This window comes from Taeniopygia guttata, chromosome 15 (assembly GCF_048771995.1).
Source record: "Taeniopygia guttata chromosome 15, bTaeGut7.mat, whole genome shotgun sequence".
Taxonomy (NCBI): domain Eukaryota; kingdom Metazoa; phylum Chordata; class Aves; order Passeriformes; family Estrildidae; genus Taeniopygia; species Taeniopygia guttata.
Genome location: NC_133040.1, coordinates 9,602,222 through 9,627,805, shown reverse-complemented (window position 1 = coordinate 9,627,805; position 25,584 = coordinate 9,602,222). Strand labels below are relative to the sequence as shown.

Below are 25,584 nucleotides of genomic sequence, written 5' to 3'. Positions count from 1 at the left end.
GGCGGGACGTTCCATCTGTCCTCCCGCAGAGGGGGAGGGGGAGCGGCTTCCGCTTTCCGTGCGGTTGTCGGTGGCGGTAGGAGTGCGGGGCACCGCGAGGAAACCCCCCTGCTCCGGGCGCGCTGTGGTCGGTGCCAGCCGTCCCCGGAGGGACGGGGAAGAGGGGCCGGGACGGCTGAGGGGGAGCGGGACGAGCCCCGGAGCGGCGCCGAGCGGGCTCCGGGAGGAGAGCCGGGGGCTGCCAGGGGCACCGGCAGCAGCAGGGGAGACCCCCGCGGTGGGGTTTTGCATGGGGCTCCCTTTGGAGAGGGCTGAACGGTTCCTAGGGGGTTGTGGCCCGCACACGCACACCTGGGCCAGGTGGGTGCCAGCAGAGCCCAGAAGCTGAAGGGCTCAGGGCTTGAGTAACTGAGAGCATCCAGAGAGGGGAGAGTGAGGGGTCCCCCTCCCCACTGGCCCTCCGCAGGTGTGTGCCGGGATGAGCTCCCCCGGCGGGGCCAGCAGCGCCTTCCCCCTGCACGTCCTGGTGTGGAATAACGACTACAGGCGGCTGGACGAGGAGCTGCGGGACCAGGTACCGGGGCTCGGGGGCTGCTGGGGGTGCTGGCCCTGGCTCGCTGCTGTGCCAGGGAGAATCACCCTGCTGGTACAGCTTGAGGGATCCCTGCACTTGGTTACCTGTTTATTTGTGGTGTGGGAGTGATGCAAGAAGGTGTAGGAATATATTTTTTTGTCAGATACTAAACGTTGGCTTCACATCTGTAAAGCTTTGCTCTGAGCGTTGCTCTTTGGGGGAGAGCTCAAGGAGGGCAGCTGTGATGGATATTAATTTATTTATTAAAGCAATAAATAGTGTTTGTCTTAATGGGAAGTCAACGTGCAGCAAAGGTGGCTGCTGCTGCTGGACATCAAAGCAAGCCCCCACCTTGCTGAGCACCATCAGTTCTCATAGGTTTGTTGCTGCCCAAGAATGAGGACAGAGTTTTTATATTGGTTGGAATGTTTTCAGCATCTCTGGAAAAAAAAAAAAAAAAAAAAAGGATCATTGTTCAGTGCTGGAGAGCAGCAGACACAAAGCTGTCCCCTCTCTGGGACATGATGACGTAAGGAAATGGCCTGAAAGCTGCAGCAGAGCTTGAGCAGCAAAAATCCTTCTGGCTGAGCTGCTGTGGAAAAGCTCTGACGGGCTAGACTGAGGTACAGTTAATGAGCAGAGCTGATTAATTAATTATACCTGACACCACAAGTACGTGAGCCCAAGACCGGCTGTGCCACCTCCTGTCACCTGCAGCTCTAACGGTGCACCTGACTTACTAATTCCTGCTTAGAGCATGTTCCTGCCCTGGTTTGGGAGAATCTTTGGAATGCAGTCACTTTTTATCTCATTTATGTCACCTTATGCCTTAACAAAATCTTTAACCTCACTGGCACGTTGCTCCTGTGTGTTTATTTCTGACACCTGTGAGAGTTTGTGGTTAAATAGGGATCACTCAGCAGCTCCCACCTGTGGAATGCTGCTTCCTCCCTCCATTCCCTGTGGAAGCCAGCAGCGTGTGAAGATGGACTGTGTCTCTTCCTTTACCTGCTTCTAAACACCTTTTTTTTTTTTTTTAAGTATTCCAAAGATCTATTTCCCCCTGCTTCTTTGGGATGAGCTTCCTGCTGCTGGAGGGACGTGTGAAGGAATCAAAGGCACTTCCCAGCTGTGGCTGGAGTGGCAAACAGGGTCGGGCATGTGGGGACCAGGGAACAGCAACAAACAGTGGGGAGGGACCCTTGGAGCTCTTTGGAGCTGCAGGAGGTGGAGAAACTAATTAATTAATGTTCCACCCCAGAAGTGAAGATGCTTTAAAGTGAAGCTTTCCCACTCTCTGTGAGATATTCTGACTTGAAGCCGTCAGATAACGCTGTTAACGTGCATAATAACCTTCCTTTCTCATTCTGCTATTGACTTTCCCCTTTTCCTTTAGTTATAGATGCTCTTCTGTTTCAAATCTCTAAGCTAATAGTGAAAAATGTGTAAGGTATGAGTATGTTGTGCTTGCATGTTTTGGATATTTGTGCCTGTGTAGTTTATTTTTTATTTTAGTGACTTGTAGAGAATGCCCTCACTCCTCATTGTGCTGTGTGTGTGCTTTGTGAAACATCATCTGCTTCTGTCCTTTCCAAAAGTGCTGTCCAAAAGCCGTGTTGTATGTCCTGTTGTCTTTTTTTTCCCCTTTTCCCCCCGTTTTGTTGTACAGTTTAAGCCCTCTGTGGGGTCTCAGGCTCTCGGCTGTCTGTGGGGTGATGCACACGGACAGGAACTCCTCCTGAGCCTTCTGGGGGGAGCCAGAGGGGAAATAATGACAGAAAAAGCAATGAAAAGCATCAACAAGAACTCCTGTCCTACAGATTTTGTGTCATTTCTGCTTCTCCTTTTATTCACGTGGGGAAGCGAGGCAGCCCCGCAGAAGGGCGGTGCGGGAGAGTTTGGGAGCAGATCCGTGGGAATGGCAGGGAATGCTGACTCCTGGATGAGCCCTCTGTTTGTGCAGGCTCTGATGAGCTCTGTTATTCTCTCTTGGACACGGACAGGATGTTGACCAGCGGGATCCACGGGGCAGGACCTTGCTGCACTTGGCTGTTTCCTTGGGTTACATCGAATCTGCCAAGGTCCTCCTGCAGCACAAGGCAGATGTGACCAAGGAGAACGCGCAGGGATGGACGGGTAAGGAACAACCTGGGGTGTCAGCCTTTCAGTAGCGGGTGTTCTGTGTTTTTATATGGAATTTTGGTCAGCAAGCAAAGTGACGCGAGGCTGTGGCTGGCTTTCTTTCAGTTTTGCATGAGGCTGTCAGCACAGGGGATCCAGAGATGGTCCAGCTGATCCTGCAGCATCGGGACTACCAGCAGACCTCCATGACCCTTGGAGGAGTTCCCGAGTTACTGCAGAAGATTAACGAGGTAATGATTTATTGAAGTGTAAACTCTCGCTCCAGACTGAAATCACTGCTTGAATACTCATTCAAGTAGTTCAGTTAACTATTACAATCAGCTGGGTAATTATGTTTTGTTCCAACCTGCATATTCCATAATGCTGAGGGACATGGAGGCTTTTCCTTGACTTGATTTAAATCCTTTGTCATGTACTCCAGCATTGGAGGCTGAGTTTTGAAGGCATTGCTGCCCCTCCAGTAAAACAAGGAAGAACAGCTCCCCAGAAAGCAGCAGGGGCAGGGCAATGCCTGTTGTGTTTTCTACTTTCAATTTCAGTTTTAGCATTGGCTAATCATTTCTCCAGTTCTGCTCTCCTTTTTTTTTTTTTTTTCCTTTATCTAAAATGTTCACAAGAAATGCTGCACTGGATGTCAAACTATTTCACGAGGTACTCATCAGGTGTTTTCTTTCTGCAGACTCCTGACTTTTATGTGGAAATGAAATGGGAGTTCACTAGCTGGGGTAAGAATCCCTGTTACCAATTCCAAGCTGTAAAAATGAGTTACAAATGTCCCACAGCACAGGCAGGGAGATATCCTCTCCCTGCAATCTTCCTCTTCTCCATCTCAAAATGACCTCTTGTGCTTTTGTTGCACAATTATTCTTTGTTTCCTGTGTGTCTGGTTGGTTGGGTTTTGGTAGTGGAGAATTCAGCTGTTGTTGCAATTGCTGGAGACTTTTCTTGGGTTTTTTTTTTTACCTGTCCCTGGCCACACAACTGATTGTGTGTCATCTATGGATGCACTGGTTGTTTGGGGAAGTACTTGCTTTTCCCTGAAAGGAATGAACACTAGGCCTCACAGCTGATTAAATATATCAAATATTAGACTACCAGGCATGGGGTTTATGCCATTTCAAACCTTGCAGTCCAAACAAATATCTTCTTCCTCTCCATATTCATCTTTAAATTAGGCCAGTTTTGCCCTAAGCTGGTTGTTGTTAAAGCTGAAGATGATCAGTATCCCACCTCCTCTGGAATGACATTCCCAGGAGTGAGCAATCCCTGTGCTTGAACTAATTTCCTCTGTGCTGCACCTCTTGCCCATTTTCCCTTTGCATTTCTCCCATTTCTCCCAGTGCCCCTGGTTTCCAGGGTGTGCCCCAGCGATGTTTGCCGCATCTGGAAGAGCCGGGCCAAGCTGCGTGTGGACATCACCTTGCTGGGCTTCGAGAACATGAGCTGGGAGAGGGGCAGGAGGACTGTCATCTTCAAGGGAGAAGGTAAAGAGTTCACCTGTCTGCACCACTGACCCCCAAACACTGTATGAGCACAGTGAGAAATCATGATTTTACACAAAAAAGACCTCTTGTGCTTTATGAAGGTTTTATGCTTATGTTTGTGTCTCAGAGATACTGTTTTATGATGGTGTAACTTTTTGCTTTGAGTAAATCTGAGGTAAAAAATTAAGTGATGGGGTAAAATGTCAGTATATTACTGTTTCCCTCCTTCTTTTCTGCTGCCCTGCATATAAAAAATAATCTCAGTTCCATCTCCAAGTTTGATCCCAGCTGAGTGCAGAAACATGAGGGTTTGATACACAATACACCCCCAGCTTTTCACCCTGGAGCACTTGCTGACTTTTTTAACTTTTCCACCAGACACTGGTGGCTGGGCAGAGCTGATTGAGATCAACCACGATGACAAGTTGGTCACCACAGAGAGGTTTGAGATCTCCCAGCACATGAAACGTTTGACTTTGGGATCGATGACGCCCAAGAGGAAAGATGTGGAGAGGCGCCTTACATCTCCAATCATCAGCACGTGCCTTGATACCAAAAACATTGCTTTTGAAAGGTAAGGCAGAGAGTTTCTCTTAGCAAATAAACATTTTAATGTAATGTCTGAAAAAAGCTTTAATGACAAACTCGCAAAAGCTTTGTTAATGAAAACTTTTAGGGCTAGGTCTGAAATTGATTTAAGCTTCATGAATCGCTAGATAAAGAAATTTGGGTTGGTCAAATTGCCACTATGGCTTGGCAAAAAGTTCCCAGTTGAAAGAAATCATTGGCAGAAAACTTCCAGTTTATCATATTAGTGGGATAGAATCATTAAGTTTGAAAAGGCCTTTAAGATTGAGTCAATTGCTCACTGCAAATTTACATTTTGCTGAAATCCATGTGCTGGAACTATGGACAAGAAGTTCAATTTGGTACCAAATAAGTCAACTCTCACATGAGTACTTCAAGTAAACGTGCACAGTGTGTCTTATAACAGACACACATTTGTCTTTCTTCATGACTACCCCTATTTATCCAGGTATCTGGGATTAATAATCTGTCAAATGTTGTTTAAAATGAGATTTAGAATAACCAGCTGGGGAGTTGTATAGAAATGCAGCTGTGTAGACACTGACGGTGTTCCCTTTTTGTCAGAACCACATCTGGATTCTGGGTATGGAGGACAGAAAAATCAGAAGGTGTCAATGGTTATGAAGCCAAGGTAAAGCCTGTTCTGTTCTGTTCTTCTGACAGATCTTGCAGCAAATTGAAGTCTGGCTGTGCTTTTTCTGTATTTCCTGACTATTTCAGGTCTCAAAATTTCTATTGGGACATTCATTGTGTTGCCAGCAGAATTGGGCTGGAGTGAGGAACTTCCAGGCTTGTGGGAGGGATGGAGCCCTTGTGCAGGAATGTCACCAGGGGGATCAGAGAGGGGAGAAGAGGGACAGAAGATTCAGCAGAGCTGCCTGCAGTCCTCCTTTCCAAAGGCTGGCACTTCACTCACACTTGAACACTGCCATTGTTTCAGTGGGTGAAAGTTGAGGAACCTGTTGATAATAACAGTATTGCAAGGACCAGCAGCCATGAGTGGCATCATGAATTCCTGAACTGGACTCTGCCCTGCACCTGAATCACAGCTGCTTAGAATGGTTCCTCCTGACACTGCTTTTGACCTCTATTTCACCTCAGTGAAATATTTTTCAAGGTGGTTTTGCAGCCTTGCTGTGGTAGGAATTTAGGTTCAGAATCACAAGATTTAATTTCCCTGATTCTGTGGTTACTCCAGGTTTGGGAATTGGTGCAATAAATTAAATTTTGTAATTTCATTCACCAGAAGAGTAAGTGCTGAGTAGCTTTTACATTTATCTGAAGGTTTTTTCTGGTAATACTGCAGGGCTGTTCAGCTGGACAGGAGGTTCCTTAATGTTCCTGCAGAGCTAACCTGTCACTAAATATAATTTCTGAGGTCTTCTGATTAGAAATAGTGTTCCCTGACTGTTCTTTTCCATTCCCTCTTAAAATCTCTTGGAAATGCCTGTCTGGTGTTGAGGTTGGTTCAGTTAGTTTTGTGTACATGATGTTTTACTGGGGAACTCTTTTTTGGTTTTTGTCCCTGTCTTTTTTTGTAAGGTCTACACGGCAAACAACGTGAACGTGATCACGCGGATCAGAACAGAACATTTAACAGAAGAGGAGAAGAGGAGATATAAAGGTATTTTCCCCATAGGAAATTTGGGAATAAATAGAACCCTTTGGCTCTCAGTTCTTCAGACACCTCCTCTGTGTCTGAAGGACTGGGCAGACAAACAAGGAAATTCTCTTCTTGCTGACTTTGCCCTGCTTTTCTTTGACATGTTCTGTGTCTGAGGCAGCTCATTATTTCACTCTTAACCTACAAATGAACCTGGTTTTATCCCAGCTGTATTTAGAGGAAGGAAAAACCCTTCAAACCTGTTGAAAGTTTACTGACAGTTTTAAAAGGCTGCACTTTTCTGCTCTGGAATGTATTCCTGCCCTTACTTCACTTTGGCCATGGATATAAGATTCACAGAGGCTTTGTTGGCTTGGAATTTTTGTTTTGGTCTACTAATTTCTTATGGTATTTGAATTAAAGGGTGACCAGGCAGTAACTTTATATGGAAATTCTCCTACCCTGGGGCACTGAGGCACTGGGACTCATGAAGGTGTCTGCTAATCACAGAAACCACTGAAAATCTCTGCTCTATTCTGTGTGTTGTACCTGTTTTACACCATCAGCTGTAGCTGCTGGGCTTGCCTGGTAAAGCTCACAGGAGATCTCAACAACTTCCCTTTGGGTGGGAAGCCTGGCCTGAGTGCCAGTTTTACTGCTGATTAATACTAATGGCTGTTTTTATTTTCCTTCCTGTTACCTGAAGCTGATAGGAACCCTCTGGAATCATTCCTGGGGACAGTGGAGCATGAATGTGGTGCTCAGGTGAGTGTCTAATGTCAGCACAGGTCACTGTGCCAGTAGGAATTCTTGGTGTGTGGAGTCACCTCTTGTTTCACTTCTTGTTTCCTTAGTTTGGCAGCAGTTTTGATTATGAGGTTTTCATGTGCCCTGAGGATGTTTTTGTTTGGTTGGAAATAGGTGAACCTTAAGATCTCTTCCAACCCAAACCATTCCATAATTCCATGTGGCTTTAGAAGCTCCTTTGCTTCTAAACTGTGAAAGAACACTGGATAATGGATTTGCTCTCTTTCAGGATGGCATTGCACATTTACAGGGATTTAGAGATTTGGGGTTCAAATTCTCCCATCAAAGTTTTAACTTTACTAAAGGATTTGGAACCTGGGAATGCTGTGGCTTGTCTGTGCATTTCTATTGGTTTCCAGCTTTAAAGTATCTAAGTAGATTTTTCTTGTCTCTAAAAATTTGGAGATTTTTAACCTCAGTAAAACAGAATAAAACCTCAGTCTAATAACAGCTGGTGTTTATGGTTGTGTGTCACTGTGTCTGAATTAGGGAAGGAGTTACTTCACAAAGGGTAAAATAAAAGTTTCTTATAGTAGCCACTGTCTGTTCAGCACTTTTTGTGTTGTTTTTTTCTCTCTTTCCTTCTAGAGTACATCCAGGACTACAGAGTATGCTGCAACCAACAATCCCACTGCTATTACTCTGGAGGAATACTTCAACCCAGAATTTGATTTGAAAGGCAGAGACATAGGAAGACCAAAGGAAGTCACTGTTAGAACACAGAAGTGAGAAATGCCATTTGAACTATCTCTAGTTAGTCTCTTCCCAGTTATCTAACCCCTGGATACCATTTTTACAAATATCCAGCCTGATTTTCCCCACAGTTTTCACAATTAATTAGAAGAGAGATCTTGGAATACTCTATTCTTAATTCCACTGAGTCAAAGCAAACATTTGGGCTGGTGCTGTAACTTGTTAGCAACCCCCTGTCACTGCCCAATTGCCTGTTTTTCTTTGCATCTGTTCCTAAACTGTGAATTTAGGATGTTTCTTTCCTACTTTGTCTTTAAGATTTAAAGCAACCTTATGGATGAGTGAAGAGTTCCCCTTGTCTCTTATGGAACAAGTGACTCCAATCATTGACCTGATGGCCAGAACCAGTGCTCATTTTGCCAGGCTTAGGGATTTCATCACTCTGGAATTTCCACCAGGATTTCCTGTCAAAATCGGTATTATTTAGCAATTTTTATTGTAACACCTTGTCCATTTTTCCCCCTTTGGTTTTGCAATAGATTATTTACAAAAAACCACATTGGCTTTTTAGTTGTCTCACTGCTACCTAAAACATTGTTTTGTACATCTGGAGTCAATCCAAGAAATACCATTTTAAAGACAGTGTCATTTCTGTGAGAATGAGCTGTTGTCAGCCCCTTTCCTCTTAGCTTCAGTGCCTTGAATTTGGCAAATCTTATTTTAAAATAAGAAATCTACAGATAGATTGAGATTAACTAAAGCCACCTTCTTGGTGAGGTGAGTTCCTCTGTGCTTTGTCATTATAGGGAGCTGTTGTGGAATATATCCCACATAAACTTGTAAGGGTTTGATGTGGGAATGGAAGTGAATAGGGGTTCACATTTTGACAGAAATCTTGTACTCTTACAGAAATTCCCCTGTTTCACGTGCTGAATGCCCGAATTACTTTTGAAAATGTCAACAGCTGCAGGACAGCTGAAAGAACCTCTCCTGGAGGTGCACAGAGTGATGCAGGTAAGGGATCCCACCTTTTTACATCCCTGTCCCTGGAATGCACAGAGGAGAGAGAAACTGAATTGCAGGGAATGGAACAGCGGGAGCTGCAATGTGTTACTGCAAAAACATTCATCAAAACCTTTCCAGTTACAAACAGTGTGTTTTTAACTTTATTTGGCTTCTGTAGGTGCTAATTTCGAGGTCGACCAGTCGGTGTTTGAGATCCCCAAAAGCTACCACATCCAGGATGATGGCAGGAACATCCATGTGCAGGATGAGGATAATGAGATCATGCAGTTTGCCATCCAGCAGAGCTTGTTGGAATCTCGTGCAAATCAGGTAAGTGCTGGGGTCTGTACAGGGGCAGCAGGAGCTGAAGGAAACCAGTGTAGGATCAGTTTTTCTAAGACTTTAGAAGATAAAAATAATGCACTTCGAAGAAGAAATTAAAGGTGGTTTAAGGGTTTATTTTCAGTGAGTTACTCTGCAGATCTGGTAACTGCTGTGGATTTGTCTCTTTGCCCATCTCTAGGAATTGGAGGAGCTTTCCAATGGAGCAATTGCGTATTTCCCAGACTTCAACTTGCAGTATCAGAAGTAAGTACCTATTTTTCACATCAAACCATGCAGTGACAGAGCAAAAATAGCCCCAGCAGTAGCATGAAGCAATTTGGCAATTTTTTTTAATGTATATGAACAAATGCACAAAACTTGAGGTTTCTTCTTGTGCTTCTTCCAACTTTTCCAAGAAACAAGAACTTCAAACTGGGCCTCCCTGGTTGATGTTGTGTAGTTCTTTCCAGCTGTGAGGCTGGTCTGTGCACACAACAGATTCTTTACCCAACATACAAACCCAGTCCTTCTCTTCTGCTCTTAAAACTCTGAATTTGGTCCCTCTGCATTGAGTGTTTGGTTATTAGAGGCTGCACACTTCAAGGCATCTTTCTATCTTTTCAAAATCCTTATGTAATCCTTAAAAACATATATTTAATGGACACTTTAAAATAGGCTCTGGTGTCTGTGGAGTCTTTCTTCAGTTAAGTGCAAAGAAACCAGGAACTGAATCTTCTGGGTTCTTCTGTACATGAAAAAGCCTTTAAACCAGGTGAGGATGCTTTTAGAGGCTCATTGAAAATAGAAGTGTTAGTATCTGTGAAAAATTCAAAGGAATCTGTGTTTACTTTTGGAATTTTACAAGTGTTGGAACAGCTGCTCTCATATTCTCAAACTGTTTTCTCCCCTCTGGAAGAGATTTTTCAGGTTTGTGAGTCTAAAATAGTTGCCAGGAAGGATCATTGCAAAGAATATGAGACAGGCTTTGTCTCTTTTACTTCTCAAAGTTGTTTTTTTTTCCATCAGGGCACTGCAGGAGAGCTTTCTGGCAGGATCAGGGAACTCCCACAGCAGCAGCTCCAGTGAAACCTCCAGCTTTGAGAAGGACTTGCAGCTTGCCATGGAATTGTCTGTGAGGGAGCAGGAGGAACAGGAGAAGCAGCGTCGGGAAAAGGAAGATGCAGAGCTTCAGCAAGTTTTACAGCTCTCCCTTGTGGAAAAATAGCTGCTGAGTGACCTCCTGAAGCAGGGATGACCAAATCTGTGTAAAACTGGAGATTGTCAGAGCTGTCAGTCTGAAGACCACTCCTGGATTGCTTAAGGAAACGTTTTACTGCCTTCTAAGTTGGCATCAGCTGCAAAAACCTGATTTAGTTTTTTTGGGGGGGAGTTGTAGATCACAGGACTCCACATTTGGCTCCCCAACCATGCAGTCTTAGCTTTGAAGGAAATTGTTTTTATCTAAACTTATTTATTGAAGAGCAGATGGAAATTTTGCTTTGAATCAGGATGTAGGATTGCAGTAAAGCTTGAAAGCCTGATTTATGGGGAGTTCAGGAGGGAAACTTCATTACTTACCAAAGAAATACTCATCTGCTTCATTATTTCTTAATAATTCAAAGCCATTGCCTGTTTTTCCAGCTGTTCCATGGGAGAGCATCTCCCTGGCTATACACACACAGAGTAGTTCTTCATGCTGACAGGTGTTTTCTGTTAGTTTTGTTTAGATATGGTTATCTCTCCTCTAGTTATTGAGATTTTTGGCTTAAGAGGGATAATTTTATACTTGAACAGCTCATCCAAGTTCCAGATTAAACTAGTGCTTTCTGAAAAAGGACAAAACAAGTAACCAGTAAAATTTTAGATGCTGAAATGGGACCATTTGTCCAGTACAGCAGCAGTTTCTGCAGGGATTCCAAACCAGCTCGTTCCCCTGCTCAGAGGGCAGCAAGAAATTAAGGGGTAGCTACAGGTGCTTCTTTGGGATCTCTTGGTGTGCATGGCTGAGTGTGGGTGCTAAATGCAGCCAGGAAAAGAATTCAGGGGAGATTTTCATGTGTCCTTATGAGAAGAGAAGTTTCAATTCTGCAAGGGAAACGTGTTGCTTTTTAAAACCCCAACGCTTGCTTGTCCTTCATGTGAATACATCTATTTTTTTACCTGAATATTTTTATTGATTTTAAACCAAACCACTAGGCCTACACTCATCAAACTGGTCTTGTAACGATTCCTAGGTCTGTTTTAACCAGCTTTCCTGAGGTTTTTGGCCATACAGGATCTTTGTAGCTCTTTTATCTGCACTCCTCTCAGTGTTTACAATACTCACACTGTGACTCTCAAGTGCACTCCACAGGTACACGATGAACAGCCACAGGAAAGCCTTACAGATGTTACATGTGAGCAATATCCCTCTGCTCTGGCTGGCAGGGCTGGAGGAACCTTTGGTACAGCTGCTCTGAGCTTGCTCCTAACACTGCTCCTGTTCCTCAGGTTAAACAGGGCAGTTCTGGGTGACCAACTATTAATTAACCAACATAAAATCACTATAAAATGGACTTGATCATAACCAGTGGGACAGTTGGTAACTTGGAACTCTATTTTAAACCAATAATCCATTGTTTTACATAGGAAATTATTACAGTTCCTTCAGTGTACACTAGGATTCACACAAGTTTTGTTCCCTGGAACAACTTGCATCCCTAAAAAACAGCTTCCTGGGTGCTGCAGGAATGGGGACTGTCCTGCACAGAGGCAATGGGCTGGATTGGAAATTCTTTCTTTGCAAAGGGGATTCCTGTGACTGTCACAGCTGGGAAAAGGGAATAGGCCTCATGTTGAGCTCCTGACAGGGTGGGAGGTAGGAGATGGAGCTGTGGGCATTCCTCAGTGGAAATAAAGAGTGCTGTTGCCTTTATAAACCCGCCTGCCTGGCATTGCCTGTATTCTGCTAAGCTTTTCAAAGGTTACAAGAGGGGTAAAAATAGCATTTTTCAAGCTGACTTGTTCTGGTTTTATATTTAAACTAAAGAACATTGAGCACTTTCAGTTGAAGTTTTGTTATGTTCCTGCTTCTTAGTCTGGGACTGTAAAATAAATTGGATTAGCTTTTGGGTATTTTTTTTTTTTTCCTTCCCTCAGCCAGGTGCTGCTTCTCTTAAAGCCTGACTTAACATTTTCAGTGTAAGATGGGCACGCTCTGTGTGCTGGAGGAAAAACCACAGGTACTGCTCACTACACCACACACAGGTACTTTTTCTCACACTGTATTTGGAGCCTTTTTTTTTTTAACTAATTATCTGTCCTTTTGTACATTAAAGTTATATTATCACATGTGAAATTCTCCAAGGTGGTTTTGGCTTAGTGTGAATCAGACACAATCCCCAGAAGCACTTTTTGGACGTTTTCAGCCAAGTTTTGAGTCTCCCTGCCTTGAAAAGGGAGAATCGGTAGAATACGGATGTTAAGGCAATGAAAACCAGGAAACCATATTAATTTCTCTCTGCATCTTGTAAGAGAGGGGCAGAGGGTTCTGAGTATGTGTTAAGGCCAAGACTGTTGTGTAAACAGAGTCCAACTCTCTCTCTGAAGCAGCTTAATGCTGATGTAAGAAAGAAGCTCAGAGTTACAAACACCTGTAGCTTCTTCTAAAACTATAACCAGCTTTAGAAGTTCTTTAAGTTGATGCTGTTAGTTCCTGAAAGCAGGACTGTGTGGTTTTGTGCTTTTGCCCCCATTTCAAGGTTTTTTGCATCAGCAATTCCTGATTTTCTTTATTTGGAAACCCTTCTTACATTGCTTTGGCTGAGTTTTGATTCATAGCTGAGCTGCTGGAAACTGTACAACTGTTGTAGGATGTTTCTGTTATGCTGTTAAACAGCTCCTTGCTGACAAACATCCATGGGCACATTCTCCCAGCACTGCCATCCCACTAAAAACAAGGCAGGAGCCACGAGGGGACCAGAGGTGGGAAATCAGGACAGCCTCACCCCTTTCCAGCCCAGTTAATAGCAAACAGCACAGCCATGAATAAATAAGAGCCTGGATTGTTTACTGAGCGTTTTATTTGTACAAAGAGGCATAGCAGGGAGTGAGGCATGAGAGCAAACAGGAATTCTGCTCCTGGGAATGCAGAGCTGAGGCTGGGAGCTTCACCATCCACCCCCACGAGCAGCACAGGCTGCAGGCCAGGCTTCACAGCGATGAAGGACCGAGAAAAATCAGGAACACAGGAATCAGTGAGCAAAAGGAGGAGCAGAAAGCAATAGAGAGATCAGTGCTGCCTTGCTGCCTCACTCTTGGATTAACAGCTCCATCTGTTCGAGGCCAGGCTCACTCTGTCATTTCTCAAAACAAAATCCCTGTTCAATGCCAGCACTCAGTGTCCTTGAAACAGAACAGAAAACACCTCAGATGCAGCACGAGGGCTTGAGAACAGGTTAACTACAATTGTTCTGGAAGTTACATTTTAGAACTCTAAATAAATTACTAAGCAAAACATCCCTATGTTAAATATCAAAGTAATAATTAGTAAAATCCAGTTACTACTTGTAGCAGTGCAAAACAAAATAGCAGCATTTGTATGGAAGTGGGATTCAGTGTAAACACTTGTTACTGAAACTGCATAAAATGGGTCTGGCTGGAGCTCGAACTCTTCCAGAGCATCTGCCTGGCTTGCAGACCTTTGGAAGCTCCTGTTGCCAGGAGGACACTGACCAGCACAGGCTGGAATCCCTCACCTGCACCCCAGTTCCCAACAGGTTCAGCAGGGCTGGTTTGATGGGAGGTTATTTGGGGCTTTTTAGCCAGGAGTTAAAGCAAATAACGTTGGGAATGAGACGCCTGGCTTGGGAAAACTACAGCAGGATCAGGTCATACATCAGTGTTTCTGCTCAGAGGCAAGAACGGCCCAGACCTTCCACCCACTGCTGGCTGGGTCACTGAGCTTTTACCTTTGGAATATTTTTGAATGGGACCTTAAAGCTCATCCTGTTCTACCCCCTGCCCTGACAGGGACACCCCCCACTACCCCAGGTTTGCTCCAAGCCCTGTCCCCAACCCTCAGGACTCAGCGTTCAAACAAGGACCTGAATTAACCAGAAAGCAAAAAGTAGAGGTGGTGTGACCGAGCACGTGGAGCTGCTCCTCGGACAATGTCCCCATTGTCGCCAGGTTCTTGTGCCAGCCCGGGCCCGGCTCCCTGCACGTCCCGGGGATGCTCTCGAGCACACGGTGCGGGATCAGCCTCGCCAAAAAGCTGCGATTTGGGACCGGGCGGGTTTGCTGCGGACACAGCCCAGGAGCTCCAGGAGTCTGTCTGCTGAGGGAAGGAGGGGGTGAGTGATTTCCAGCACCCGGCCAGAGCGCTGCTGGAAGCCACATCACGATGGAGCCAAGATGGGCAGAGATGGGTGAAAAGCCGCACTCGCATCCTCAGGGCATCCCCAGCAGCTGACGGGCGCGGCGGCAGACGGCGGGGACCGGAGGGGAGAACCGGGCGGGACCGGAGTGGCGGTGGCACGGTGGGTACCGGAGGGGAGAACCGGGCGGGACCGGAGCGGCGGTGGCACGGTGGGTACCGGAGGGGAGAACCTGCCGGCTCCGGAGGGGAGAACCTGCCGGGTCCAGAGCAGCGCCGGGATGGCGGGTACCAGACGGGAGAACCGGCAGGACCGAAGCGGGGCCGGGATGATGGATGCCAGGTGGGATAACCGGGTGGGATGCAGCATTCTCTCGATGCCCCGGCGGGTCCCGCTCCGCTACCGCCGCCGGACGGGCCGGTAGACACAGATGGCCATGAGGATGATGGTGAGCAGGAGAGCGCTGAGGATGCTGCCGAGCAGCACTGCGGCCAGAAGAGAAAGAACATCCATTAAACACTCCCTGACCAACTCCCGAGCTCCCGGCCGGGTCGTGGCGGGGCTATACCCGATGTCCCCCGCTCCTCACCCAGGTTCTGGTGCTGCAGCACAGCGTAGGGCCGGCTGCGCTCCGCCGGGCCCGGGGACAACGGGGATAACGGGGACAACGGGGACAGCGCCCAGCCCCGCGCTGCCGCCAGCCCCATCGCGCCGCGACACGCCACGGACCCGCCGGGCTTTGTGCACCGGGCTCGGCTCTGCCCCTTCCTGCCGCCCGCCCCGCCCCGGGACCGGCCTTCCGGGGCAGCGGGGCGGCGGGGCGGAGACACCGGGAGCGGCGGCCCCGGGAGCGGCCCCGGGAGCGGCCCCGGGAGCGGCCCCGGGAGCGGCCCCGGGAGCGGCCCCGGGAGCGGCCCCGGGGACAGACCCACCCCGCGCGTCCCCGCACCCCCGTGGGCATCTTCGTCCCCCCAGCCCCGTGTGTCCCCCCCCGCCCCCGCCGTCCCGAATGTGGGTTCTTTTTTAGGTGTTTTATGGGCCCCGAGGAACGGTGATGATGCTCCGCAAGCTACGGCAGGTGGCTGATTCACACCGGCCTCTCCCCGAGCCAGGATTTGGTTTTAAAATTAGGGTGCAGGAGGCACCGACCTGCCCGGCTCCAGCAGCGCCTGGGACCCACCCCCGGGCTCGGGCGATTCCCCCGCCGGATTTTGGATCTTTGTGGCAGGACCAGGCGTGTCTGGACAGCCACAGTCCCCCGTGTCCCCCAGCCCGAGCGCTGAAACACGCGCGGCGCTCCATGAACACAGCACAGCGAGCTCCGGCTCCTCTCCCTCCCCTCATCCAGCATCAGCTTTATTTCCCGAACACTCCCGGCACAGCTACAGGCAGGCACGGGTAGCCTCCATCTGCTCCGGGAGTTGGGATTCTGTGCCAAGGAGGGATGCCGAGCAGTCTCCGTGTCCCCCGGCCGTGCTACAGGACGGGGGTCATGCCCACCCCCTCAGCCTGGGGGGCTCGCAGGAGCTTCTCGGGCCGAATGCAGACGGCGAGGCGCTGGTTGAGAGACAGAACACAGAGCAGCAGTTCCTTCTGCTTCCCAGGGCAGCTCTCCCCTGGGATTTCACTGCCGCTCCAACAAAGATGCTGAGGATCCTGCCCGGCTCCCCAGCCTCGGGCTGACCCCAGTGGGCTCCCTGCCCACCCCAGTCCTGCTCCTGACCTGCTTGAGGGACCCCGGTGTCCAGACGAGCTTGTACACCATGTAGAGGGGGATGCAGATGAAGGACGATGCTCCGATGAGGAATCCCACTGAGGTGCTCCACTCAGGGTACTGGTGCTCAAAGAGGGTCAGGGGTGGCTGGTCCAGGAGGGAGCTGATCACTATGAACTGTAACAGAGCCACAGAGGCCTCCAGTCCTGTGAGCAGTTTGGCCTCCTCACACCAAAACAGATCTGGAGGGGCTGGAGCGTGTCCAGAGAATGGAACAGAGCTGGGGAAGGCTCTGGAGCACCAGGAAAGGGGCTCAGCCTGGAGAAAAGGAGGCTAAGGGAGGATTTTCTATCTCCCCACAACTCCCTGACAGGAGGGTGCAGCCAGGTGGGGGCTCTGCTTCCAGGGAACAAGGGACAGAACCAGAGGAAATGGCCTCAAGTTGTGCCAAGTTACGTTGGACATCAGGGAAAATTTCCTCACCAAAAGGACCATCCTGCCCTGGCACAGCTGCTCAGGGCAGTGATGGAGTCCCCATCCCTGGAGGGCTTTAACAGATGTGTGGATGTGGGCCTTGTGGACATGGGTTAGTGATGGCCTTGGCAGTGCTGGGTAATGCTTGAACTCTTTGATCTTTTCCAACCTAAAGAATTCCTTGATCTCCCCAGCCCTGGCACCTATGGCAGCTCACCCCATAGGTTATGAGGGATGGAACGAGATGATCTTTTAGGTCCCTTCCCACCCAAACCATTCTGTGATTCCATGATTCTATGAGCACCCTCCACATCCTGCTGCTCCCCCATCATCCCAAATCCCAGCCAGCAGCCAGCATGGACATCACAGGGACATCTCCCAGAGTGCCAGCCCTGGCTGGGCGAGGGCTGGGGGCCTCTGTCTAACAAGCCCCGTGAGCCAGTGGCCTGCGGGGGCTGCTCAGCCCCGTGCTGAAACAAAACCATTTGCTGTGTGCTTTGATGATAATACTCCTCTCTTAATAACCAGGGCAAAGTGCTTAGAGCCATAATTAATCCTCACAAGTTCTCTTCTCCTGCAGATCCGGTGAGATGAGACCCCTCTGCCTTTGAAGTGCCGTGGGAGCTGGCATTCCAAAGGGACAGATCCAGCCCAGCACACGGGAGATGGACCCGTGGCTGGCACTGCCAGGGATGCTGCGTGCTGGGAGGGTGAGACAAAGCTGAGCTTGCACCTGTGTGAGCACCCAGCTCTGCCCTGGAGCTGTGGAAAAGGATGGGAAATGAACTTCCAGCTCCCTTTCTCGGGGAGGTCCTGGGGCTGTGGGCACTGTGGCAGTGCCCGTGGCTGGAGCAGCAGCACGGGGAGGGCTGGGATGAGGTCCCACAGCCCTGTCCCCTCTCCTGGCAGCTTGGTCACCTCGTGTGGGTGAGCGGGGAGTTATCCATGGCACGGGGAGCTGGGCAGCAGAGGGGAGGGGCTGTCCTGCAGGGTGTCCAGAGGGACAGCGATGACCTTGTCTGTAATTTGGCCATGGATACTCACCGCCAGCAAGGCTGGGCTGATGGCGACCCAGCACAGCTTCCAGAAGAGCCCCGGGGTGAAGCCCAGCATGGCTTTGACATCGTGGGAGAACCTCTGGATCCCTGCCAGAGGAGAGAGCCCTCACAACCCCGGGATCCCGCTGGGGACGTGGGGTCAGGGACATCCACACAGACACAACACCAGGAGCCACAGCCAGGATCCAGTGCCCGGGATTTACCCACCTGGGCAGAGCTACACACCTGTGTAGGTGCCTTTTCCACGACAGAGGCGGTTTCTTACCATAAAACCAGGAGACAGCGATGGTTTCCAGCAGCACCACGGCCAGGATGGAGCAGCCAGCACCGAACTCCTCCAGCAGCTTCACCACGTAGGCTCCCCCCTGGAGCAGCAGGAGGAGGGGAGGCTGCAGAACCCACGGGGTGAAGGAGGGGATGGGGGCCAGGGCAGGGTGGTGCCAGTGGAACTCACGTAGGTGAGGGTGCTAAGGGAGCCCAGGAAACAGACTGTGATGAGGCCGAGCACGAAGAGCTCCCGTCGCCCTGCCAGGACCTGAGGGTACTCATCCATCACGGCCGTGATCACGGCCTCCAGGCCGCCAAACTGCAAAGGAAATGCTGGGATGGGGTGGGGGAATGGGATGTGGGGACAGCCCTGCTCTCCAAGAAAATCTGCATGGCAGAGTGGGGATGTCCCATCCCATCCCATCCCATCCCATCCCATCCCATCCCATCCCATCCCATCCCATCCCATCCCATCCCATCCCATCCCATCCCATCCCATCCCATCCCATCCCATCCCATCCCACCCCATGGCCATAACTCACCTTGTCACCTGTCACCCTGTTCTTTTAAAAGTTTTAAAGTTCTTTTAAAAGTTTTCTATACCTTCTGATGTTTACATATTTCTACTGGAGTTCTCACGCACTGCTCATGTAAATAATGATTGTTTTCCATTTTCTTAGTGAGAAGAGAGAATTGATAGACTATTAGTTTAATCAGTGTAGTTGGAGAGGTGACCATTTCATCCTCTAATCCGCTGTCACTTTTAGAATTTTATATATTGTGGTCAGAAATAAAACTTTTTCTTTTTCTTTTTTAGTTCTCTTCTTTTTTTAACGGAAACAGAGTGACAGTCACCCCACTATCAGCCATGGGACATGTCCCCAGCCTGGTCCCTGCTGGGGACACAGCTGGACTGTCCCCTCCTACCGTGCTGTCCAGCCCCAGGGTGATCATCATCAGGAAGAAAACGATGGCGAAGAAGGTGGATCCCACCATGTTGGCAATTGCTTCAGGGTAGGTGATGAAGAGGAGGCTGGGCCCTAGGAGGGGACACTGCCTTGGTTGGCTGTTCCCTAGCACAGCCCTGGGGGTGGGAATTCGCCGGGGGAAGGGGCTGCTGGAGGGAGGAGAACCTTTATCTCGAGCAACATCCTCCACCTCCACGTCCCTCATCTCGGCCATGTAGCCCAGCACGGTGAAGATGACGAAGCCTGAGAGGAAGCTGGTGAGGCAGTTCACAGCACTGGCCACCAGAGCATCCCTGGAAGGCAGAAAGGAGGGAGAGACCCCACTGCAGGTCAGCCCTCACCCCCCTCCAGCTGCCCTGGCCTTCCCCCACTCCCGTTCCCTCTCCTGGTCCCTCACACCAAAACCATCAGTGAAATGGGGAAAGATGCCCAGCCTGCAGCCACAGGGACCAGGAGCTGCTGGCATGTGGCAGAGGGGACCAGGAGCTGCTGGCATGTGCCAGTGGGGACCAGGAGCTGCTGGGATGTGGCAGAGGGGACCAGGAGCTGCTGGGATGTGGCAGAGGGGACCAGGAGCTGCTGGGATGTGACAATGGGGACCAGGAGCTGCTGGGATGTGGCAGAGGGGACCAGGAGCTGCTGGGATGTGGCAGTGGGGACCAGGAGCTGCTGGGATGTGGCAGTGGGGACCAGGAGCTGCTGGGATGTAGCAGTGGGGACCAGGAGCTGCTGGGATGTAGCAGTGGGGACCAGGAGCTGCTGGCATGTGGCAGAGAGGACCAGGAGCTGCTGGGATGTGGCAGTGGGGACCAGGAGCTGCTGGGATGTGGCACTGGGGACCAGGAGATGCTGGGATGTGGCAGAGGGGACCAGGAGCTGCTGAGATGTGGCAGAGGGGACCAGGAGATGCTGGGATGTGGCAGAGGGGACCAGGAGCTGCTGGCATGTGGCAGAGGGGACCAGGAGCTGCTGGGATGTGGCAGTGGGGACCAGGAGATGCCAGAAGGTGCCTCCACTGCGGCTCTGCCCCCTGGGATGGACCCTCACCGGTAGCAGTTGTTGTGGAAATGGTTGTAACTGGCCAGAGCAAGGAGGACTCCAAATCCAGGGCCCAAGGAGAAGAAAATCTGTGCAGCAGCATCCACCCAAACCTGGAGGGAGAAACAACAGGAGGATGGGCAGGGCAGGAGGTCCTTGGGGCTGGGATGGAGCTGGGAGGTGCCCCACAGTACCAAGGGCATGGACACCCCATGGCACAGGGGTGGGGCTGTGCTGGCACAAATGTCCAGATGCCTTTCCTGGACATCTTTCCTTTTCCATCTCCTTTTCCAGGAGATGTCCTGAGGGCTGAGGAGCTGCTGTGGCATGGAGTGAGCTCATTCCCACCCTGGGCCCTGCAGCAGCAGTGCCACCCGTGCTCGCCCACGCTGGGAGCAGGGATGGATGGAGGGGAGCCCCGAGCCTGCCGTGCCCACTCCTGCCTGGCACATTCAGTGCTGGCAGCACGGCCCTCATTACCTTTAATGAGAATTCTCAAGTGCTGCCTGGTAATTACCCACAGGAAGCCCATTGTCAGCCCAGGGGGGAGCACAGCACAAACAAAACCGAGCCAGAATGAGATGGGTGATTCAATTATGGATTTACATTTCCAAGAGCCTGTCCAGGGCACCTTGTTTCTGTGGGAACAAGGGCCCCATTGCCCTGTGGTGGGGCTAGACCCGTGGGTAGGGTTGGCTGGGTGTCCTGGGGAGGGGTTCTGGGTGCTGCCATGGCCCAGTGCTGCCCACACTCACCGTGGTGCTCAGGAGCTTGCCCCAGTCCGGGCGCAGGTAGAACACAACCCCTCTCCAGGCTCCAGGCAGGGTGGCCCCTCGGATGAGCAGGATGAGCAGGACCACGTAGGGCAGCGTGGCTGTCACCCACACCACCTGGGGGGAGGCAGCTGTCACCCCGTGTCACCACACAGCACCCAAAGCCCCGTGCTGGGCTTGCTGGGGGTGGCCTCAGGGGCAGGGGATGGGGAGGAGGATGAGGAGGAGGTGGGTGGCAAGATCCTACCAGGTGAGGGGTCCCTCCTGCCCTGCTCTCCTCACCTTCCCAGAGGTTTTCACCCCTTTCCACAGGCTGAAGTAGACGATGGTGAAGATGAGGAAGAGGCAGAGGAGCAGCTGCCAGCGGATCCCCCCGATGTCATCCAGACCCCCGGATTTCTGAATCTCCAGGACCTTCCTCCTGCAGGCAGGGATCCCCAGAGCTGGGAGCAGGCTCAGCCCCAGGCAGGGAATCCATGAGCTCCTCAGGAACATTCCCACCTCAGAGCCCTCTCAGGGATGTGCCCAGCTCACACCATCCACCCCAGAGCACCTACGTGTAAAACTCCTCGGCGGGGGACCTGGAGAAGTTGCTCCAGGTCACGTTGCTCTTCCCAAAGTAGTTGGTGCAGTCAGGGGTGTTCCAGGGGTTGTCACAGCTTGCCCAGGGCAGGGTGCCCGAGAAGGACGAGCAGAAGTAGTAGAGAGCCCAGGCAATGATGGTGTTGTAGTAGAAGGAGACGTAGAGGCCGATGATGCAGATGGCAAAGCCGATGCCTGGGGAAGGCAGGACGGGCTCAGCCCTGGGACAGGGCTCTGGGGACTCTGGGGTCACGGTGTCACCCCAGCTGGGCCTCCCTCACCTTTAAAGATGGGGCAGATGCGCTTCCAGATGGGGATGGCACCTGTCCTGTGGAACTGCCCCAGGGCCAGCTCCATGTAGAACAGAGGCACCCCCCCGAAAACTGCCATCAGCGTGTAGGGGATGAGGAAGGCTCCTGCAGGGTGGGGAGCAGAGCAGGGTGAACACCAAGGGACCACAGCATTGTCACCTCCCTCCCTCCCTTCTGGCAGAGCCCCAGCAGGTTTGGATGTGTCTGTGAGAAGTTTGGAAATGATCTGCTCAGAGGAGCTCAGAGATGTGACACCCTGCTTGATGTTGCAGCCTCCTGGGCTCCCAGGACAGCCCTGCTGGAGTCCCAGCCCTTGCTGGGGAGGCTCCATTTGGCCAGGATGGAGCAAAGAACCACACAAACCTTTGGGGCACAGGGGAGGGACACCCAGCACCCCTCAGGTCTGGAAGAGTTTTGGAGGAAAATCTGACTGAATATTCACATCCACCCCAAGACACATAATTAGTGCTGTAATCTGCATTATTCATAACATCCTCATTTTTATTGGGGCTACACTTGTACCCCATGGAGCTTTTGGAAGTGGAACTGCTCTCTGAGTTCTGCTGGGATTAGTTAATTTAACCCCCACGGCTCCTCCCTGTGACAGATGTGAGTGTGGTGCACCCCAGCATTCCCAGTATCCCCAAAACCCCAGCACTCCCAGTATCCCAAATATCCCTGTCACCTCCCAAATGTCCCCAGCACCCTCCTGCAGCTGCCCTGCCTGCCTGGCAGGACTGGCCCAAGAGGACCAAGGGTTTTCAATGGTTTCCTTCCAAGCAGAGCCCGGGCTGTGGGTGAGCCCAGTGTTCCCCCTCCGTGGGGCTGTGCTCCCCCAGAGCTGCTCCCTGCACTCCTCACCCCCCGTGTGTGTGGGGCAGGTGGAAACCTCCCACCTGAAGCACAGGCACGCAGAGGGGCTCAGCTCTGCTCCCAGTCCCACAGGAGCAGCTCACAAATAACTGTTTCAACGTGGGCACCTGGGATCCACAGTTTTGCCTTGAGTATGGAACTAATTATCTCCTTCTAATTTTCCCAAGCAGTAGAAGATGCTCCCCGAAAGCCAACTTTGGCAATTAAATCCGCTGCGCTTTCCCAAACAGCACAAAATTCTCATCCCTCCTTTTTCGTTTCCATGGGAGGGGGGTTTCTATCCTGCTCCATTCCAAGCAGTTTATTTAGTTGTCATTTACTGAAGGTTTTTTCCTTCGTGGTGTTTCTGTGTCTTTGCTTCCCATTGATCCCTCAAAGCTGGGGCTGCTCGTGAGCTCCAGCCAGGATCCACAGCTCATGAGGGTGATTTTAAACCAGGAGCCATCCCAAAGGGCAGCTCCCCAGAGTCCCAAGATCATGAAGTGTGTGAGCCTCCCAGCCCGAATTTACGGATCTTAATCCTTTTTTTTTGCAGTTTGGACGATGCTAATTTTCCCTTTGTCATCCTAGAGCTGCTAAGGCACCTCTAACCCCACAGGGAAAGGAGGGAAAGATGAGGAATGGAGGGAAGGACCAGGAAAGGAGGAAAGGACCCCAGGGAAGGAGGATGGAGGGAGTGGAGGAGGATTTTGAATGAAGAAAGACACAAACAGAAAAGAGACAGATGTCGGGAGAAGTTGGGTCAGCCTTTAAACCGCCCTGTCTGAAGTGGAGCAGCTGGAAACAAAGAAGGAGAAGGAATAGTGAATTCTTCGGGGTGGAAAAGATGGAAAACGAGGAAAAAGACATTTATTTCTCCAAAAGAAGACTTAAATAAGCCCAGTGGTGTCCTTACCCCCTCCATTCTGGTAGCAGATGTAAGGGAACCGCCAGACGTTGCCCAGATCGACGGCGAATCCGATGACAGACAGGAGGAAATCCATCTTTTTGCTCCACTTGTCCCTGGGGTGGCTGTGGGGGTTTGGGGGTGCAGGGCTGGCAGGGGGACCCAGGCAGGGCTGCTCTGCCATCCTGCCAGCCCGGTAAATCCTGCAGGATTCAGGCTGAGTAAGTTAGGAAGGATTTCTGTGTTGCTGATGACAGATCCGAGGAGGGGAGGGTCAGGCTGACTGCGCTTCCCCACCTCCCGCTGGAAAAACCCACGGAGGCACAGAGAGCAGGGAAACAGAGCCGTGCTCTGATCAAAGGCAGCCAGGGAGAGCAGCCCCAGGGCGGGGGAACCGGCCTGAACCTGCAGGGACCAGCATCAGCTCAGGGGGACCAGCATCATCCCACAGGGACTGGCATCATCCCACAGGGACCAGCATCATCCCACAGGGATCAGAATCATCCCACAGGGACCAGAATCATCCCACAGGGACCAGAATCATCCCACAGGGACCAGCCTGGTCCTGAAGGGACCAGCATCATCCCACAGGGACTGGCATCATCCCACAGGGACCAGCATCATCCTACAGGGACCAGAATCATCCCACAGGGACCAGAATCATCCCACAGGGACCAGCCTGGTCCTGAAGGGACCAGCATCATCCCACAGGGACCAGAATCATCCCACAGGGACCTGACCCTGCAGGGACTGGCATCATCCCACAGGGACATGACCCTGCAAGGACCAGCCTGACCCTGCAGGGACCAGCATCATCTCATGGGGACCAACCTCATCTTGTGTGAATAAACATCATCCCATGGGTCCCACTCAGGGGAGGGGATTCTGGCTCAGTTTTTGGGGCTGAGGTGGTAAAATGGGATGGTGTTTCCTCCTTCCTCCTGACAAATCCTTATTTCTCTCTCCCTGGTGTGTTTTGCTAAGGAGGTGACACTGATGCTTCAGGAATCATGGAGTGGTTTGGGATGGAATGGACCTTTAAAGGTCGTCTCATCCATCTGGGCTCGACAGGTCTCTCTGGGGTGTGAATTGCTGGGGAAAAGCCACACAAAAGTGAAATAACTTTCACAGCTGAGCTGGGACCAGGAGGGGATGGCAGCATCCCCAAAGCCACCACTGTGCCCTGTGACAGTTTCACAGCAAAACTCAATGCAGTGGAACGTGTCTGTGCAGGGCTTGCACAGACCTGGGGTCACTGGGTTCTCCCGGGGCTCTGAGGGCCTCCAGCCTCAGCTTTCACAGCCTTTCCCATCTTTAATTAAAAGCATCTCCAGGAGGGAGCTGCGGCTGCAGGGCCATGGTGAGCGGGTTGCTGTGACGACGTGACGCAGCTGCCCGGCACGGGAAGCCTCTGGACACTGTTAATCCCTCAGGCACACACACGGGGACCCGTTAGAAACCTCCAGTTAAAAGCACATTTATATATTGTTTTGTATTGTTTTGTTTATGTCTGGCCCTGGCTGCTTTGGCTGTCACAGAATGGAATCACAGAATCATGGAATTGTTTCGGTTGGAAAAGCCTAAAGGTGGGTCCGGTCCTGTCAGTCCCTCCACGGGGTGGATTGAACTCCACCCTCTCCCTCTCCACTGTGGAACCTGAAATTATTGTGGCTTTAAGATGAAATAATTGTTCTTTGGACAACTCTCCTATGAAATACAGCAGTTTTCTGCTGGTGGGGTTACATGGAGCCACGAGGATGTTCCCCAAAAAGGGGTTGGGTGGGGGGGCTCAGGGTGATCCCTGGGCTGGGGGGAGCGAGCAGAGATTGGGGGGTCCTGGCACAGCCCCTCCATCACCCCCTGCTCCTAAACCTGGTGTGGCTCCCCCCGAGCCCAGCCCCAGCACACAGGTGAGGGAGAGTTAATCTGCTGTGGTTTATAGGGGATTTGGTTCCCTCCTGGCGCTTTCCAGAGCTGTGCATCCCAACCCTTCAGCACAGGAGTGGAGATGAGAGCTGAGGCTGTGGGGGCTGCCAGTGGGGCAGCCTTGTCCTGGTTTTGGG

General features: G+C 50.9%; 3 protein-coding genes across 4 annotated transcripts; 1 reads left to right on the top strand and 2 right to left on the bottom strand.

Moving 5' to 3' along the window:
• Window positions 1-94: 94 nt before the first annotated feature.
• On the top strand, window positions 95-12,334 carry ANKRD13A (ankyrin repeat domain 13A). 2 transcript variants are annotated; one of them, XM_012578142.5, is made up of 16 exons: window positions 455-574; window positions 1,971-2,024; window positions 2,578-2,710; window positions 2,822-2,946; window positions 3,396-3,441; window positions 4,057-4,200; window positions 4,579-4,774; window positions 5,353-5,419; window positions 6,331-6,412; window positions 7,098-7,156; window positions 7,787-7,923; window positions 8,210-8,367; window positions 8,801-8,905; window positions 9,075-9,226; window positions 9,420-9,484; window positions 10,247-11,385. In XM_012578142.5, the coding sequence occupies exons 2-16, from the start codon at window positions 2,016-2,018 to the stop codon at window positions 10,443-10,445; spliced, it is 1,677 nt and encodes a 558-aa protein (XP_012433596.2). In that variant the 5' UTR covers window positions 455-574; window positions 1,971-2,015; the 3' UTR covers window positions 10,446-11,385. The 2 variants fall into 2 exon arrangements, with proteins under 2 accessions (XP_030141752.2, XP_012433596.2); XM_030285892.4 differs by lacking the exon at window positions 1,971-2,024 and having other exon boundaries at window positions 95-574; window positions 10,247-12,334.
• A 929-nt stretch (window positions 12,335-13,263) lies between these two features.
• Window positions 13,264-15,384, bottom strand: C15H12orf76 (chromosome 15 C12orf76 homolog). The gene is made up of 2 exons (XM_041719463.2): window positions 15,167-15,384; window positions 13,264-15,062 (listed from the first exon to the last, which is right to left on the bottom strand). The coding sequence occupies exons 1-2, from the start codon at window positions 15,282-15,284 to the stop codon at window positions 14,977-14,979; spliced, it is 204 nt and encodes a 67-aa protein (XP_041575397.1). The 5' UTR covers window positions 15,285-15,384; the 3' UTR covers window positions 13,264-14,976.
• Window positions 15,385-16,003: 619 nt separating this feature from the next.
• LOC100221782 (sodium-dependent serotonin transporter) lies at window positions 16,004-23,705 on the bottom strand. Its single transcript, XM_030285991.4, has 13 exons — window positions 23,531-23,705; window positions 21,733-21,867; window positions 21,427-21,646; window positions 21,152-21,290; window positions 20,852-20,986; window positions 20,106-20,209; window positions 19,224-19,351; window positions 19,018-19,130; window positions 18,278-18,409; window positions 18,089-18,188; window positions 17,810-17,910; window positions 16,301-16,468; window positions 16,004-16,134 (listed from the first exon to the last, which is right to left on the bottom strand). The coding sequence occupies exons 1-13, from the start codon at window positions 23,703-23,705 to the stop codon at window positions 16,054-16,056; spliced, it is 1,731 nt and encodes a 576-aa protein (XP_030141851.4). The 3' UTR covers window positions 16,004-16,053.
• Between the last annotated feature and the right edge of the window lie 1,879 nt (window positions 23,706-25,584).